Source organism: Diachasma alloeum, unplaced genomic scaffold (genome assembly GCF_001412515.2).
Source record: "Diachasma alloeum isolate Michigan unplaced genomic scaffold, Dall2.0 Dall_scaffold_00336, whole genome shotgun sequence".
Classification (NCBI taxonomy): domain Eukaryota; kingdom Metazoa; phylum Arthropoda; class Insecta; order Hymenoptera; family Braconidae; genus Diachasma; species Diachasma alloeum.
This window is the reverse complement of record NW_021680475.1, coordinates 325,782-341,607: the sequence shown is the minus strand read 5'-3', so window position 1 is coordinate 341,607 and position 15,826 is coordinate 325,782. Positions and strand designations below refer to the sequence as shown.

The 15,826-nt window shown below is 36.0% G+C and overlaps 2 protein-coding genes across 3 annotated transcripts; both read right to left on the bottom strand.

Moving 5' to 3' along the window:
* Positions 1-3,104: 3,104 nt before the first annotated feature.
* LOC107040462 lies at positions 3,105-11,082 on the bottom strand. 2 transcript variants are annotated; one of them, XM_015260553.1, is made up of 11 exons: positions 10,671-11,082; positions 10,464-10,593; positions 9,783-10,000; positions 9,528-9,715; positions 8,253-8,412; positions 8,032-8,082; positions 6,556-6,733; positions 4,513-4,907; positions 3,544-3,815; positions 3,340-3,447; positions 3,105-3,266 (listed from the first exon to the last, which is right to left on the bottom strand). In XM_015260553.1, exons 1-11 carry the CDS (start codon positions 10,740-10,742, stop codon positions 3,164-3,166), a joined length of 1,875 nt encoding a protein of 624 aa, XP_015116039.1. In that variant the 5' UTR covers positions 10,743-11,082; the 3' UTR covers positions 3,105-3,163. The 2 variants fall into 2 exon arrangements, with proteins under 2 accessions (XP_015116039.1, XP_015116040.1); XM_015260554.1 differs by having other exon boundaries at positions 8,253-8,409.
* Positions 11,083-12,414: 1,332 nt separating this feature from the next.
* LOC107040473 (dysbindin protein homolog) lies at positions 12,415-14,643 on the bottom strand. Its single transcript, XM_015260570.1, has 5 exons — positions 14,461-14,643; positions 14,072-14,361; positions 13,839-13,994; positions 12,756-12,896; positions 12,415-12,684 (listed from the first exon to the last, which is right to left on the bottom strand). Exons 1-5 carry the CDS (start codon positions 14,514-14,516, stop codon positions 12,596-12,598), a joined length of 732 nt encoding a protein of 243 aa, XP_015116056.1. The 5' UTR covers positions 14,517-14,643; the 3' UTR covers positions 12,415-12,595.
* Between the last annotated feature and the right edge of the window lie 1,183 nt (positions 14,644-15,826).

Genomic DNA, 15,826 nt, shown 5'->3' with positions numbered 1-15,826 from the left:
CTGCCGCGAGCTGCCAAGGAAGAAATTTCAATCCATTTTGCCAACAATTCTCAATATCGGAGAGAACTTAAGACAATTTCGGCCGCAACTTCGAAGAAAGCCAATTTTTCGACGTAAGTTTTACCTGATTTATCCCATTTTTCGCTTTTGGTGATGGCACCGAATTATGCAACTTGTTTATATCTATATACATACGCTTGTGGGGCCTCGAAGTGAATAGATTTGTGGTTTTCCGAGAGACAAAATATGAAACATGTGTTTTACATGCCTTCTGTCAAGCTGTGATCGTTATGTACATTTAACTACTTGTGGGTTAACTCGTCGTTTGACTACGTAAGAATTATTTGTTTGTGCATATTGTACGTATACTTGACGCACAACAAAATGGATTTCTCGCTAAATTTGATGGTGTAATTGTGTGTTTATTGAATTATTTTTGACATATCAGCCGCGATTACAGTCCGTTGGATGACATTCCCAAGGAATTTGAGAGAATAAATTTGGTTGTTTAATCCTGCCGATTAACATTTCATGAGACTGATTAGTTTTTCTCTACCTACATAGTTTTATTTTAGTTAATTCGTACTACGGTGATTTTTGGGATTTGGCCGGCTTCGGTACGGGACCAGAAAATGAAAAAATGAAAATAAAAACAGTTCTCCGCCGTTTCTCTTTATTTATGCATTTTTTTAGTACCAGAGAACTAAAGAACCTCTCACACTGACTTGGATATTATTTCAAGCGATCAAAAATCCAATTACACATGAACTTACTCAATGGAGCTTTAGGGGCATTTTATGCACTTATAATTATATTGCGATTACATTTATTGATATTAACATGTACCTCAGCTACATGTGCATGACATATTAACATGAATAATTATATTAATAATTACTGTGTTGAAAGTACCTATGTGAGTTATTGATAACAGGGACTGCTTGTGTAGAAGACGATAAGCACCAAATCTTGAGAAAAATAGAATACTAAAATTTCGCAACTCCGAGGACCACCAATTCACAATAAAAGAAATTAACCGTCTTTAATCATGTAACTCCAATTACGTGTGAATAAAAAAAATATGAAATTTGACTAAATTATTCAGAAGAAAAATATAGAAATGTCTGTAACATTGTTTTATACAAATTTTATGTGTCGATAATACTTAAGAAAATTGTAATGCAACAGTTGGAATTTGGAATGATGAAAACAGAAAAAAATTGATAGTAATAAGAAATTAAAATAATGAAGCATGAAAATTGTGTAATGTGTAATGCAACTGTTGAGATAAACTAAGAAAAACTCGAGATGTTGGTAGAATAGTAAGACAGTTCAATAATGAATTAGCAATAGCCAAAAAATTGGATAGTCAACCAGAAATTTAGACTAGTAGAGTAAAATTAGTTGGGTGATCATGGCGGACGTAAATCGTTTGTAATGAATATATAATTGTGATGATAGCAAAGGTAAAAATGTAAAAAAGTTACAGTGAATTCTAAATGGTTTATTTTTTACTAACTGTATCTTCGCATTTGATGTGTATTTTTCGTGTGTCTGCGTTTATTATTATGAAATTATTCTACTGTACCACCTATTATACATGGAACGTGAATGTTTTCGTAATATGTATTTTAGTGGGAACGCGTGTAAATGTAGATTTTATATGATGTTGTAATAAAAGAAAATGATTTGTTTTACATTTCTCGATTGATTTCTTGAAGTTGATTCAGAGAGGATATTTTATATTTTTTGTCATAACGATAAATACAAAAAATATTTTTCGTTCATATGATTGCAACCCTCGTCTTCGGCTCGGGTTTATGTCCGCGAGAAATAGTATTTTCTCTGGGCTGCTGCGATGGGGTTTTTTACTCGCGTCGCGATGGCGTCCGCGCCAAAGGCGAGGACTGGCCAACCACACGAGTAAAAAACCCCATCGCAGCAGCCCGGGACAAGATTTTTTGTAGTGATTTTCAAGTTTTCGAGTTTGAGAAGTATGCAATACCAATTCCCAGACGAGAAATCGTGAGAAGCAGTACAGAAAAAGTTTTTTTAGTCTTTATGTCGAAATCGTCGAAATGCAATATATGAGTATATCTCGGAAACTCATGTAGATAGTGATCTAAATTCTGTTGTATTCAATTTTTGACAGAATTTCCTGTCATTCTATACCCTCTAAATGACGGAATATTTCGCACGCACACATAACACATCCTATTTTTTTCAATAGCGGACGAGTTTATTATACTTTCTGAGAGCGTTTTTTCTGTTATTTCTGAAACGGCACTTGCCTTTCCAAAGGAATCGAATTTGTTTCCGAGATATTGAGGAAAAACGTAAATTAAAAATCAAGTTTTTAAAACAAATTGCTACATCTCAGGAATTACTGGACCAATCGGGCTGAAACTGCGCGCCAAAGTTAAGCTCAATCATAGCTATCCTATGCCAAACTGTCAGATTTTCATCGACGAATGTTACCCCCCTATTTATGCGACATTTTCTGAAAATAACTCACCGAAAATCGAAATTGTTACACACATACGTACAGACATGGTGTAAAACATATAATTTCTTCATGTTTCATAACATTCTACATCATGTCTGAACAAGCTTTGAAAATATCAAACTCCGAAAAATACAAAGACAAGAAATGCGAATTCGTGATCGTGCGAATTCGTTAACAGAGCGAGCGACCTCAGTTTAATGAGGTCTTGTTCCTGAGGGAATTTCTGATCTTCAAGTTATTCGTTTATGTTATTACGTGCGTGCACAAGAAAGATGCAATTACCCATCGTTCTCATAAACCTTCGGGGAAAACTGCCTGCTCGAGCAATCTAGATAAGGTTTAGCAGATAATGAAGTCAGGCCTTAAAACAATAAATTGGAGGGGCTAGACACTGCGTTAATGGGCAGGCTCAGCTTCAGAAAGTTAACCAGCGATGGGCAAACGATGGTCGCAAGCGGAATGATGACCACGAGGAAACACCCCGGAAAGAACGATGGTTGAAACTCGAAAACTAAAAATGTGAAGGAACAGTATCCGTAAAAACCGAAAGGTATAGAAAGATAATGGGAATAATTATAATTAAAACAAGATCCAATAATTATCTCGAAAAAATTGTAATTCACATGAAGTAATCTTGTAAAAAATCTTAGAAATAAATCACATGTATTTCGATTCATTTTTAAATTGTTTCAAACGTTCCCTCATTTGAGCCTCTTCAGTCATCAGCGCCTGGCCACTACTGTCGGATTTTCTCAATGACCTGAAAATTATTAGCTTAATTAATTCCCTTTCACGATACGATATTAATTTCCATTATGTATAATTAAACTAACAAGTGTGAGCACAGTTGACTGAGGTGATAAGGAATGAGGTAACGAGCATGAGGAGAGAGATCCGAGAATGGGTCTTCGGTGGAGGTTCCATTATCAAATCCTTCGAGTCTGAAATCAAAGATCAAAAATTTGTCAAATTAGAAGTGACAGGTGAAATTCCAGCACCTTTCTCGAATCATCCAAATCAATTACGAGTTTTACTACCTCGCAATGAAATGTCTACTATACTGCAGTTTAGTGTTTAAGACACTGCGCTTGGCATAATCTAGAACAGCGAAGAAAGCCATATCCCGAAAATCGCTGATGGCTTCCGCACCGCACTTGTCATCGCCGAAACGATTGGAAGCCAGCGATCTGGCACCAGGTGTATCAATCCACACAGCGCGATGATGATTCTTGAATAGATTCGTAGCCCAATCACAAGCACCAACCTTGGCCACCTCGTTCCATTCACAAGGGGCATACCAATCATAAACCTTGAAATAAAAGAATCAAGAGCGATTCATACGAAACCTCAAAACGAAACATCTTATATTACGTATAATAAATAAATGTGTTGTCTACTTTCTATTTACGATTCATACAAAAATAATCGAATGGACTCCGATCGAATTTCCACTATTATTCAGTATTATTCAGGCGCCGTCCGTTCTCATTTTTTAATATTTTAGCGTGTTTATCGACGCTTAAAAATTCGGAAAAAATGAGAGTTCATAGTTCAATCCTTTTATTAAGCGTTGGCATTATCTTTTTTTTCTAGACCCCACTGGACAATGTTGGCAAAACTGCCTAAAAACTTCTAAAACTTTCTGTAAAGTTCTAGATTATTCCTCTATAAAAAAAAATAGGTGTTAAGGTTTCTGTCACCGATCTATTTTGTTATATTAAGTTATATGGTTATATTTAAAAAATATATCATACCATAGTATACCATACGGTACATGTTCTTCTTAGAATAGGATCCTATCGTAAAAAGGAGGAAGGAAATCGATCTCGATATATCTCGAAAATGTCAGATAAGCGTAAGTGGAGATGTGAAGGCGCGTGCGCGCGGCCGATCTCGTATCATACAAAAAAATAAGATACATTTTAACATCTTGCATCCCGGCAACGCCGGTGCGGCCAGGAGAGGGGGGGGGGAGCGACAGCTAATGAAAAATAAAAATTACTTACGTGGCACCTGCAATAAAGTTTAAGAACATCCTTGAACTCTGTCATAAAAGCCATGAACGAAGTAGAACCCCTGGCGTATAAAAGAACAATTCCCTTCGTTTCGTCAATATCACCCGTTTTCCCACATTTTCTCAGCTCATCGTCAGTATCAACCACATCAGCCTCTGTGTTACTCGCAACTCTCAAGTCTCGCATATTCGCGTTGAGATAAGCCTGCCGCGAGGTGGATCTCCATCGATGCACGGCCATCAAAATGCCCGATATGGCGAAAACGAAGAGAACCAGTGCAATACCCACAGGGAGAAAGAGACTGCTCTCAGATATGATTTTCCTGGGGCCGTCAACTTCTCCGAGGTGTTCGGATGTTCCACGAATCTTTGGATCCCTGTTGCATTCTGGAATAAGGCGAATTGAAAATTACCCGGTGAATTCTGTTATGAAATCGGCCTACTTCCACGGACACAGCATTTTCTCCACAGAATCACCTATCATACACCAATGGGCCTTTATTCTTTGACAAATTCGATGTTTTATTTATTTACTTTTTTATTCATTGATTTCTTTCCTACTACCGTTACAGTTTTATACACAGAGAAAAATATTCAACAAAAATTCCGTATCTTTTCCGTAATTCCGGAGCGAAATGTGGCTGTAGGAAACTTTACGAAATTGTCGCGGAATTTTTCCAGAGCGTTCCGTAATTTTTATCTAAATCTCCTGTGAAAAATTACGATACCATCACTTAAATTTTCTGAATTAATTCCGTAATCGGTAAGCGAATTGTGAGTTCCGTAATTTTTATCTAAATCTCCTGTGAAAAATTACGATACCATCACTTAAATTTTCTGAATTAATTCCGTAATCGGTAAGCGAATTGTGAGTTCCGTAATTTTTATCTAAATCTCCTGTGAAAAATTACGATACCATCACTTAAATTTTCTGAATTAATTCCGTAATCGGTAAGCGAATTGTGAGTTCCGTAATTTTTATCTAAATCTCCTGTGAAAAATTACGATACCATCACTTAAATTTTCTGAATTAATTCCGTAATCGGTAAGCGAATTGTGAGTTCCGTAATTTTTACTGAACATTTCTCTCCGTGTAGGCTCCCCTTTTTCGTCTGCCTGCCTCTCCCACTCTGCTTTTCATATAATTCGATGATTTGCATCGTCCCTAAACTTGAGACGTACATTGAGAAAAAAATATATTTTTGCCAAATATTCATTTACTTGAGGGAAGTATTTATTTTTTCAAAATCGTATTTCTCCAATCGAGTCATTCCCAGGAGAGCCTGACTAAGTTTCAATTACAACAGTCATGTTCCTCTAGAGGATGACTATGTTGCACATGACCTTGGATGGATTCTTCTAATGATTATTCATATTTCCAAAATTTTTCATTTTCTACAGGGCAGAATTTCGATCAATTTTTTAATGTTGATAATTATTGAAGAAGTTCACTCAAGGTCATAACTAACATGATCATATTCTAGAGCAATATAATTGACATGATTGAAACCTAATGAGAATTGCCTGAGAATGACTCGAATGGAGAAATACGATATTGAAAAAATAAATACTTCTCTCAAGTAAATGGATATTTGGCAAAAATATTTTTTTTCTCAGTATAACATTTGAGCCCCCCTTTGAAATAAAAAAATATATATCAACGAAATGAAAGAAAAATCAGGGAATTTCATTGATATCCGTTTGACCCACTCTTTCCTACTTGAATTATATATGTTCATTCGCGCGCAATGAATTAACATTTACAAGTTTGATTTGCAAAATGTGAAATTCAGATTGCACAACCTGTAATTGGGATGGTACATTGCAATTTAGGCAAATTCACTGCGTATCGGGTAATTAGAATGTGCGGATGTCAATTCCTGGAGGCGAAGAGTTGATACAGAACATCACGTGTATCAAACAATGAAGGGACTGCATTTTGTATGATATGTAATTTTGGTAAAAAAATGCTGAACTGCTAAATGGTTTGGAAGTATGCCATGAAATTAGTAATCGGAATTTCAAATATCATCACCTAGCATCCATGTGCAGGGGTAGGATCTTCGTGGAATGTTCCAGAGAGAACCTTTACTACAACGCTCATCAATGACCCTCAGTTTGAAGCAATAACTCATATTCGATGGTACACCGAGCGAAAAACGACAATCTATACTTTCGGCGTACGAAGTATGGAATGTGAGATTCTCATGAACCTAATATAAGGATAAACAAGTGGGTAATTGCTTTTGTTATAGTATAGTCCATATATTTTTGCTAATAAATTAGTAACTTGCTTCCGAATGGAATTTCTATGACGATGTATTTTAAATTGAATTCAATGATTCATTAAATTCAACATTGTTCCAATGTTGGCAGCCAACATTGTCCCAACGTCGCTAATTAACATTGCCCCGTCTCACATATGTCGAACAATATTTTTCATCACGCTGTGATGAAAAGTGAACTTTTAGGCACGCGAATTTCCGACACATTGTGATGAAAAATATTGTTCGTAACTCGTGAAAAAATGTTTTTTAGCTCGTGGGATTATATCACTCGCCTTTGGCTCGTGATATAAACCTCCCACTCGCCAAAAAACACTTTTTTGCACTCGTTACGAAATATACTATTTTGACAGTGATGTTATGTTCAGCGAGTGGCCGAACTGTGCCTTTTTCGTGTACAAGTAAACGAAAAGACTTTTCGTTTACGAGTAAACGAAAAAGTACTTTTCGGCACGAGGTGAACATAGCCGAAGTATCAAAATAGTATATTTCGTAACGAGTTCAAAAAAGTGTTTTTTGGCGAGTGGGAGATTCATATCACGAGCCGAAGGCGAGTGATGTAATCCCACGAGCTAAAAAACATTTTTTCACGAGTCACGAACAATATTTTCCATCACAATGTGGCGGAAATTGGACTTTTAAGTTCACTTTTCGTCACAGCGTGATGAAATAGTATATTTCAATACGATTGCGTATTGAAAAGTGTTTTTAGACTCCTGGGATTATATCACTCGCCTTCGGCTCGTGCTATAAACCTCCCACGAGCCCAAAAACACTTTCCCGGCGAGTATCGAACCCTATTTTTCATCACAATGTGGTAAGTGCGTAAAATGTCACTTTGCAGACAGCGTGATGAAAAAGTGTTTTTTGATCCGCGGGAGGTGTGTAGCGCTCACCGAAGGCAAGTGCTGCCCTTTCAAAGGACAAAGAGCACTTTTCCCACGAGTGTCGAATCCTATTTTTCATCACAATGTGTGGAAAGTGGGATTTTGCGCACACGGAGCGTGGGTAAAATTTCACTTGACGCACAAGTGATGAAAAGTCAATTTCGAATTTACGAAAACAACCGCTTTACACACACTATACCGTTTCGAAAAATGCGTGGGATAGAATGTGACCCAAAAAAACGGAAATTTCATATTCGACAAATACAATGCAATAATTAAATATTCGGAAGCAAAAATTAAGTAAAATATACTGCAAAATGAGTCAATTTCATGGTTTACCGTCATGAAACTGCAGTTCCTCGTGAACGATGTCCGAGAAGCTGAACTGTTCTGAAAAAAAACATTTCAACATTCCACACTGCAGAAATTTATCGTCAATTACTTTCATAGGATTGAGATCATGCACATGCTAGTCAGTGACCCAGTACAATAATTATTTTATTCGTGTACCAGAAGTATAATCAGAAACATAAGAAAAAAACTTGCGGAATATTGATTACCATATTAATGGCCCACTCATCCCCGTGGTAATCTCTACCGTAGTTGGTGCAGGCATTGTTTTCACTTTCATGGTCAGTAGGGAATGTTCGCAATCCTAAATGCAATGTTGGGGAGGCAGAGTGCAACGAAATATCCAGGCTGAACATTACTCCATCACTACTGGAAGAATAGTGTAATTGTTTTTCCCATTCCAGAGATTGAAAGCACATTCAAAGGAGATTTGAAAAGTGTAAGGATTATTATTTAAGAAGTAATTTTTATTTTTACTTATTCTATATGGAGAGATAATTGTCATACGTACGAAAAAAATTTATGGAAAAACTGTGGAAAAATTCTTATTTAATTTAAATGTTCAATAAAAAATATTTAATAAAAAGAAATTAATAGATTCAATTTTTCTGTGCAACTTACTCAAATTAAAATTTCCAAGTTTTGCGCTTGAATTTTTTTTATGAAAGAAACAAAATGCAGTGAAAAAGGAGGAAAAAATAATGCCGAGGAATTCTGGTAGAAAATCTCTATATTATAAAAATCCAAATCGACTTCTGGTGATAAAAATTTGGTACTCGAAATTAAGACTCCACAATTAAGGGCCGCAAGTGACAGATTAAGAGTCGCAAGAGTCAGATTAAGGGCCGCAAGCGTCAGATTAAGGGTCACGAGGGTCAGATTAAGGGTCGTAAGAGCCAGATGAAGGGTCACAAGTGTCAGATTAAAGGTCATATGGCTCAGATTAAGGGTCGTGAGGGGTATAATGAGGGTCAGAATAAGGGTCGCGAGAGATATAATGAGGGTCAGAATAAGGGTCGCAAGGGTCAGATTAAGGGTCGTGAGAGCCAGATTACAGATCATATGGATCAGATTAAGGGTCACGAGGGATATAATGAGGGTCAGAATGAGGGGCACGAGGGTCAGATTAAGGGTTACAAGGATTAGATTAAGGGTCACGAGGGTCATTAAGGATCGTGAGAGTCAGGTTAAGGATTACGGGGGTCATATAAGGGGTGGCGAACGGAATGAGTAGGGGGCGTAGCCCCCTAGTATCTGAATAGAATGACTTCTGCAGAAATGTATAAAATTTTCAATGAAAATCAAACGATATTTCCAAGCGAATGGGCCAATAAATTCTTTTCGTGCGTGCACTGAATGCAGAAAATGTGTCATTACCAAATGTTACCAAATGTTCTCCCCTACAATGTAACTTTCCACAATGCAAAAGAAATTACAAGTCCATGCAGCATAAGGATATCATCAAAATGTTTCAATTCAATTACCTATTGTTGACATCTTCCCTGTTGAAATACGTGCATTGGTGCGTCGGTTCTTGTACTTTTGTCAATTCATAATTCGAGACAATGTATTTTCTCCCCTGGTAAACATATTTGTACTCATCGTCGATGGAAAAACGAAGGGCGTAACAACCAGTGAATATGTGCTCGTGACTGAGAACAATTTTGTCCTCCTGCAAATGCAATGGTTTATTTTAAATATGCAGCTGTGAGACGTAGAGACTTTATAATCAACATTACCTTGCAAGTTGGTTCTTCATTACTTCCATTCTCCCTTCGAGATTGCTCATCCACCACACAAATCCGGTAATCGGTGTAAACTTCTTGATAAGAACTGGAATCATCGTTGAACTCGTGGTGTTCGCACTCCTCTTGACTCTTGACTGTGGAATTAACGACTAAGGCAACGTCATAGGCGCATTCAACATTCGGTAGATTCAGAATTGTTTTCAATGTGCCTAGAACAGGAACAGTAAATTATCGTGAATTAGAAAATTCTATATTGTTCCATCAATATGAAAAAATTCAGTCGAAAAACCTAGCCCTTTCGCTGAGGAGTTCTATTGGATTTCTGTTGGAAAACTATAATTCCGTGCAATTTTTTGATGGATACATTGGATAGGAAAAAGGCGATAAATGTCGCTTCTTCTATTTGATTATTCCCTGAAGATTATCGAAAAATTTTCCACGTTTTCGTCCACGGGATTTTATTTCGTTTCTCATTATAAAATCTATGAAATAAAAGAAAAAATCCACACACGAGAAATCAGAATCCGTTGACTTTTTCTATTAAATATCTATGAAAAAATCGCACCCCAAAATAATATAATTTTGAATGGAAGCGAATTCCAATGTAATTCTAAAGTTTTCGATTGAATTTTTTCATACGTGCGCAATCATGAAAAATGAAAGATTATTTACTGGAATTTCCTTCACTTATCAGAATCAACTCATTCTTGGGAATGTCATCGATATTGCATTGTATTTTTCTTCCTTGAATATCCCTCTCGTATTTGGTTGGTTCGTCGTCGCAAATATATTTGTAAATACACTATAAATAAATGCGAATGAATAAAGATGCGTACATAAACAGAAACCCGATAAATAAAACAAATGAATTTTGCATACATTATCATCCTCATAGCCGGATTCTACTGTGCAAACGAACAGGAGTATAATAAATACATATTTCCAGCACATCTTGCATTCTTATAGTGAAAAAATTATTTTGTATTCTGGTTAATTTACGAAAATGGCAGTTGATTGGCAAGATAGTTATGCGTAGAATAAAAATCGCTCACACAGGCATCACATGTACTTTTCAACAAGTGTCCACTCATACGGTTATCTCACTAAACACCACCGAACTGAGGGAACAGACATCATCTATCCTAATTTTCACTCAAATATGAGGAAATTCTACGTATTTTTAATCTTACGAAAAAATTGGAACCCCGATTTTTTATAATCTTTTGACATTTTTAACAGATTGTGAGGAGCGCGATGGTAAACACCAGAGATAATAGAGTTGATTGATCAGGATCAGACGTACGTGAAAAGTTGAAACCACTGATTTTTTTGTGGCGGTGGCGCGCGTGAACTAATACGTTCGATAAAGAAGTGTTCATAAAAACCATCAATCGATGATTGCACGTATGAGGATAGTTTAGAGTTTTTTAATAGCGTTTTCATCACACTGTGCGAAAAAGTAACTTTTTAGGCACGCAAAGCGTGCCTAAAACGTCCCTTTTTCCACACATTGTGACGAAATAGTATATCTCGTAACGAGGGCAAAAAGGTGTTTTTTGGCGAGTGATATAATCCCAGGAGCTAAAAAACATTTTTTCACGAGTTACGAACAATATTTTTCATCACAATGTGGCGGAAATTGGACTTTCAGGCACGCGGAGCGTGCCGAAAAGTTCACTTTTCGTCACAGCGTGATGAAAAATTTTGTTCGATACTCGTGGGAAAAGTGTTTTTTGGCTCGTGGGAGGTTTACAGCACGAGCGGAAGGCGAGTGATATAATCTCACGAGCCAAAAAACTCTTTTCTGCCCTCGTAACGAAATATACTATTTCATCACTTGTGCGCAAAATTCCACTTTCCACACATTGAGATGAAAAATAGGGTTCTACACCAGGAATGGCCATCAATATTGAATTCTTCAATATTTAAAAGAATTTGAGCCATCCATTGATTAAGGTTCACATATAAATTATCGAAATTAAAAAATAATTACATAATTGATAATATGGGACTGTTAATTGTCCATTGAGTAAATAATACTAAATTCCATAGGAAGGATTTTCGATTCACCAAATAATCGTCAATCTTCCTAACTGATTGATTGATTGATAAAATAATTCGGAATTTGAATATTCAATTGAGAATTATTTTAATAATTAAAAAATTGTAGAGTAATATTAACCAATTGACTGCTTGAAAATTTAACGGTAATTCTAATTTATGAATGTGGCTGTCTGTGTTCGACACTCGTGGGAAAACTATTCTTTGACGATAGGGTAGCACTCGCCGTCGCAAAAAACACTTTTACGCACTCGTATCGAAATTTCCTATTTTTTTGGCGTGCTTATTACGGCAGTAAGCATCCCATATTTCTTGACGGACTTTGTTTAACCCGTGGGAAGGGGAGGGGCAAAAATTTGTGACATTCTAAATCTCACGGTTTTATTTTGTTTTTCTCTCTGTGGGTTGGGGGTGGGAAGAAGGGAACAAATCGTAAAGACCCGAAAGGGGATACGAAAGAAAAAAATTTAGTGCTCAATTGACATACAATTTTTAAACGTAAAACGCAAGAGTTCCAACGTAAAAGGTGGGTCATATCACCTGTAAATGAAAAATTCAGAGCTCTGATTTCAGTAATTAAATATATTGTTATTAAATCTATACAAATATAGTGGCGAAAAATAGCGAAAAAAAAGAACTGCCCTTATATAAATTCTATTCTAAATAATCTATTACAAAAGGGTCTTCGGATCAAATGGATAAGCTCAATGATCACAATTATAAATATAAAGTAACTCGGGCTTCTAGCTCTCCAAAAATTCATCGAAATCAGTTGAATCGTCCTCCAGGACGATCTCTTCCAGGGTTGGACCTTTATGAGGTGATGCTACTTCTGAAACAAAATGAAAATGTATCGCACTGTCGCTTTTGTTCATTATAAAACCCATAAAAAGGGAAACTCACTAGGTACAGAGCCGGTAACTTTGTAATTCTCTAATTCCCCTCTGAAGACCTCTTCGAAGGTCTCTTGTCTCTCTTTCAATGTCTTCTGCTGCTTCAATTCTTGCTGTAGAACTCTCTCTTTATGCTCTCTAGCTAGTTTAGCTGTAGAATCGAATAGGAAAATTACGATGTAATAAATCTCGATTATGACGAATAATAATTAGTGATGTTTCTTCGATCACTGAAGAGGATTGGAAAATTTAAATAATTATGATAGCAATTAATGTCGTCGTATCAGTTTGATTCACTGGTTAACGGTTATCCAAGATTAATGATGAATGAATATTAATGAAAAGGGTTTTATCATGATGAGGACTGGGCAATTCAAAACTACATAAATTATTCATTGAACCCATTTCTGAAGAAAACCAATATTCCAATACTGTTAGAAAAACGGAGTACTTAATCAAAAATCGGGCTGCGTAGTGGAGTTCCCCGGAATGTTCTCTTTATTCCTGATATAAATATTAATTTTTTCGAATCGTTTTTCATGTAGTTTCGTCCAAACGCAGATATCAAAGAGTCGTGTTGTGGACCGTCAAAAGCATATACCCCTCCCTCTTGTTTGCCGTCGGGGGTAAAAAGAATATTTGTGATGATTTGAGACAGTTTTTAAAAAAAATTTGATGAAATTTTGGGATTTTCTGAAAATTCTGAGAAAAATTTCAATTTCTTGTAAAAAATCAGGAGTTTTTTCCGCACATTTGAAGAAAAAAAACATTTAAGAGAAAGGAACTCCCCGAGGAATGCAGGGAGGGGGGCTTTAATAAACAATAAAATCATGAAAAATAAAATAGAATCATAAATTTGTAGTAAACTTCAAGCATATTTTCGGTTATTTTCGACTAGAATTTCAAAGAAATTCGAGTCTTCTAAAAAAATTTAACGAAATTTTCAAGTCTTCTCAAAAATTTGAGAAAAAGTTTAACTTCTTGTGGAAATTCACGAATTTCTCCAGAAAATGTAAAGAAAAAAAAAGATTCAAGGGAAAGGAACTCCTGGGGGAGGTTCCCTAATAAAGAATAAAATCATGAAAATGTTCACCTCTGACAGAATCCAACTCTGCCAGCTTCTTCTCCTTGTACAGAGCCAACTGAAACCTATGGTCCAACTGTCTATTCTGAAGTTCCAATGTCTCATTCAAATCCTCTAGCCTATACAAGGCAGCTTCAACTTCCTCGAACGCCTCCTCCAACGAACCTGCGCCCAATCAATTTAATTCAGTCAGACAAAACGAACTGGGAAATGTCTGAGCATCGAATGAATCGACGCATTACCTATTTGATCCATCAGATTCTGAATGTCATTGTTAATTTTTGGTATCGCTGCCAGTGTTGCATTCAAAATGTTAATGCTACTCCATTGTCTGTCGAGCCTCTCATAAATTCCACCGATCAAAATGTCAACCTCACGTGCTTTCGTTGCATTCTCCTCCGCAAGTTCATGCAACTCATTCCACTGGAGTTGGAAGTGATGCAGAATATCTGCTCCGGCTCCATAATTCACTTTTCCAGCATGCAAAGATTTTTTAGTTTTTGGACTTTCCGATATTGAGAATCCCCGCAAACTGAAACAGTCAATGTTTTGTTTTCGCTCCACTCCTCCACTTATTGTTGACAAGACAAGACAACTTCACGTTAGAACAAGAAACAATGTAGAATTTTACCTCGCAGATATACCATCCTGTACAGTTTGGAATTTACTCTTTAATGTCCCGAACATATTCGCATTTGCGGTTGAATGTTCTTCTTATGATCTGCTGTGACAGCATAACATTCTGCTGTTGCAGGTTATTTTTTGTTTGAGAGACAATCAGCTGGCGAGAACAAGTTGGACAACAGAGGTGGAGTTAAATGACACCTAGCCGGCATGTTACGGTATGTTTTACTCCCTACGTAGCCGACAGAATGTATGACTGAAAAAAGGGACTCTATGTAATCGGTTGGAGAAGTGGGGAATTGAAAGAATATTGCTCCAGACTCAAATTTAAGAATAAATCGGTCAAATTGGAAAAAATATAGCTGAAATTTCGGAAAAAAATACAGTCTTTGCGTTTCAAATATTTTCGTACAATTTCAAATGATTGTGCTGTTTGGAAGATAGTGAGCATGTGAGTTTTTCAATTCAACAGAATTAATTTCAAAAAATCAACAGGGGGTACAATAATGATCTCTCAAAGAGTCCACTGAGAAAATTCAATTAATAAAGGTTAAGAATTATACGCAATTCTTCATATTCAAACCATGTTCATATAACATTGTGAACTAATAATTTGAGGAAATTTGAATTTTTCCTCTGCATTTTGTCTCATACATTTCCTCTCACAAGAAAAATTTTGCCATCAAAATGCAGAGGAAGTTTAAATATTCTTGATCTATTAGTTTTCTATTTTATGTGATCATGGTTTGAAGCTGAAGAATTATAGGAGAATTAATAATCCTTATTCATTGAATTGGCTCAATTGATTCTTTGACAAATTGTTGTTGAGAAGTCAATTTTTTTCCAATTATTAAAGCAATTTTGATACCTGTACAGAAACTTGAGGTAAATTTCTAGTTTCGGAGCGACCAGCCCCGCAGTTTCATCATTATTATAAATTTTGTGATCAAAGATCATGAATTACTAGCGCCAACCGAATCACACTTTGCAAAAAATGACTCTTCCTTTTTCCGAAGTCAAATAAGAAAATTTTTTTAACGTTCAGAAACTTTATTTTATGTGAATTTCGACTATTGGTCGGTTGTCAATGAATACCTCGGAATCTAAGGCAGATAGCAAAATTTTTGTTACAACCTTTCTTGTAGCTCTCAATTCTCTCTACAAAAAAGGTCATTACAAATATTTCGCTATTTTCCTTAAATTCGGAGATATTTCTCTAAAACTCAACTAATTGAAAGAGCTAAGTCGACTTGAACCGTTTTATCGCTGCGCTACTGAAATTTCTTACGATTTCAAAAAAATGATATCTGCCGTAGAAAATTAATTGTTTATTAATTATTTCAGAAAATTGGACTCTTTAAAAATTGAAAGCT

What these genes read in the sequence shown, in the direction of transcription:
- LOC107040473 (XM_015260570.1), bottom strand. Translation starts at nt 14,516, where the DNA reads ATGTTCGGGACATTAAAGAGTAAATTCCAAACTGTACAGGATGGTATA. An exon ending in GAATCTGATGGATCAAATAG is followed by an intron (nt 13,995 to 14,071) that starts GTAATGCGTCGA and finishes GATTGGGCGCAG; the next exon opens with GTTCGTTGGAGGAGGCGTTC. An exon ending in AGTTACCGGCTCTGTACCTA is followed by an intron (nt 12,685 to 12,755) that starts GTGAGTTTCCCT and finishes ATTTTGTTTCAG; the next exon opens with AAGTAGCATCACCTCATAAA.
- LOC107040462 (XM_015260553.1), bottom strand. Translation starts at nt 10,742, where the DNA reads ATGTGCTGGAAATATGTATTTATTATACTCCTGTTCGTTTGCACAGTA. An exon ending in GATAAGTGAAGGAAATTCCA is followed by an intron (nt 10,001 to 10,463) that starts GTAAATAATCTT and finishes TTCCTGTTCTAG; the next exon opens with GCACATTGAAAACAATTCTG. An exon ending in AACTTTATTGCAGGTGCCAC is followed by an intron (nt 3,816 to 4,512) that starts GTAAGTAATTTT and finishes TTTTATTTCAAG; the next exon opens with GTTTATGATTGGTATGCCCC.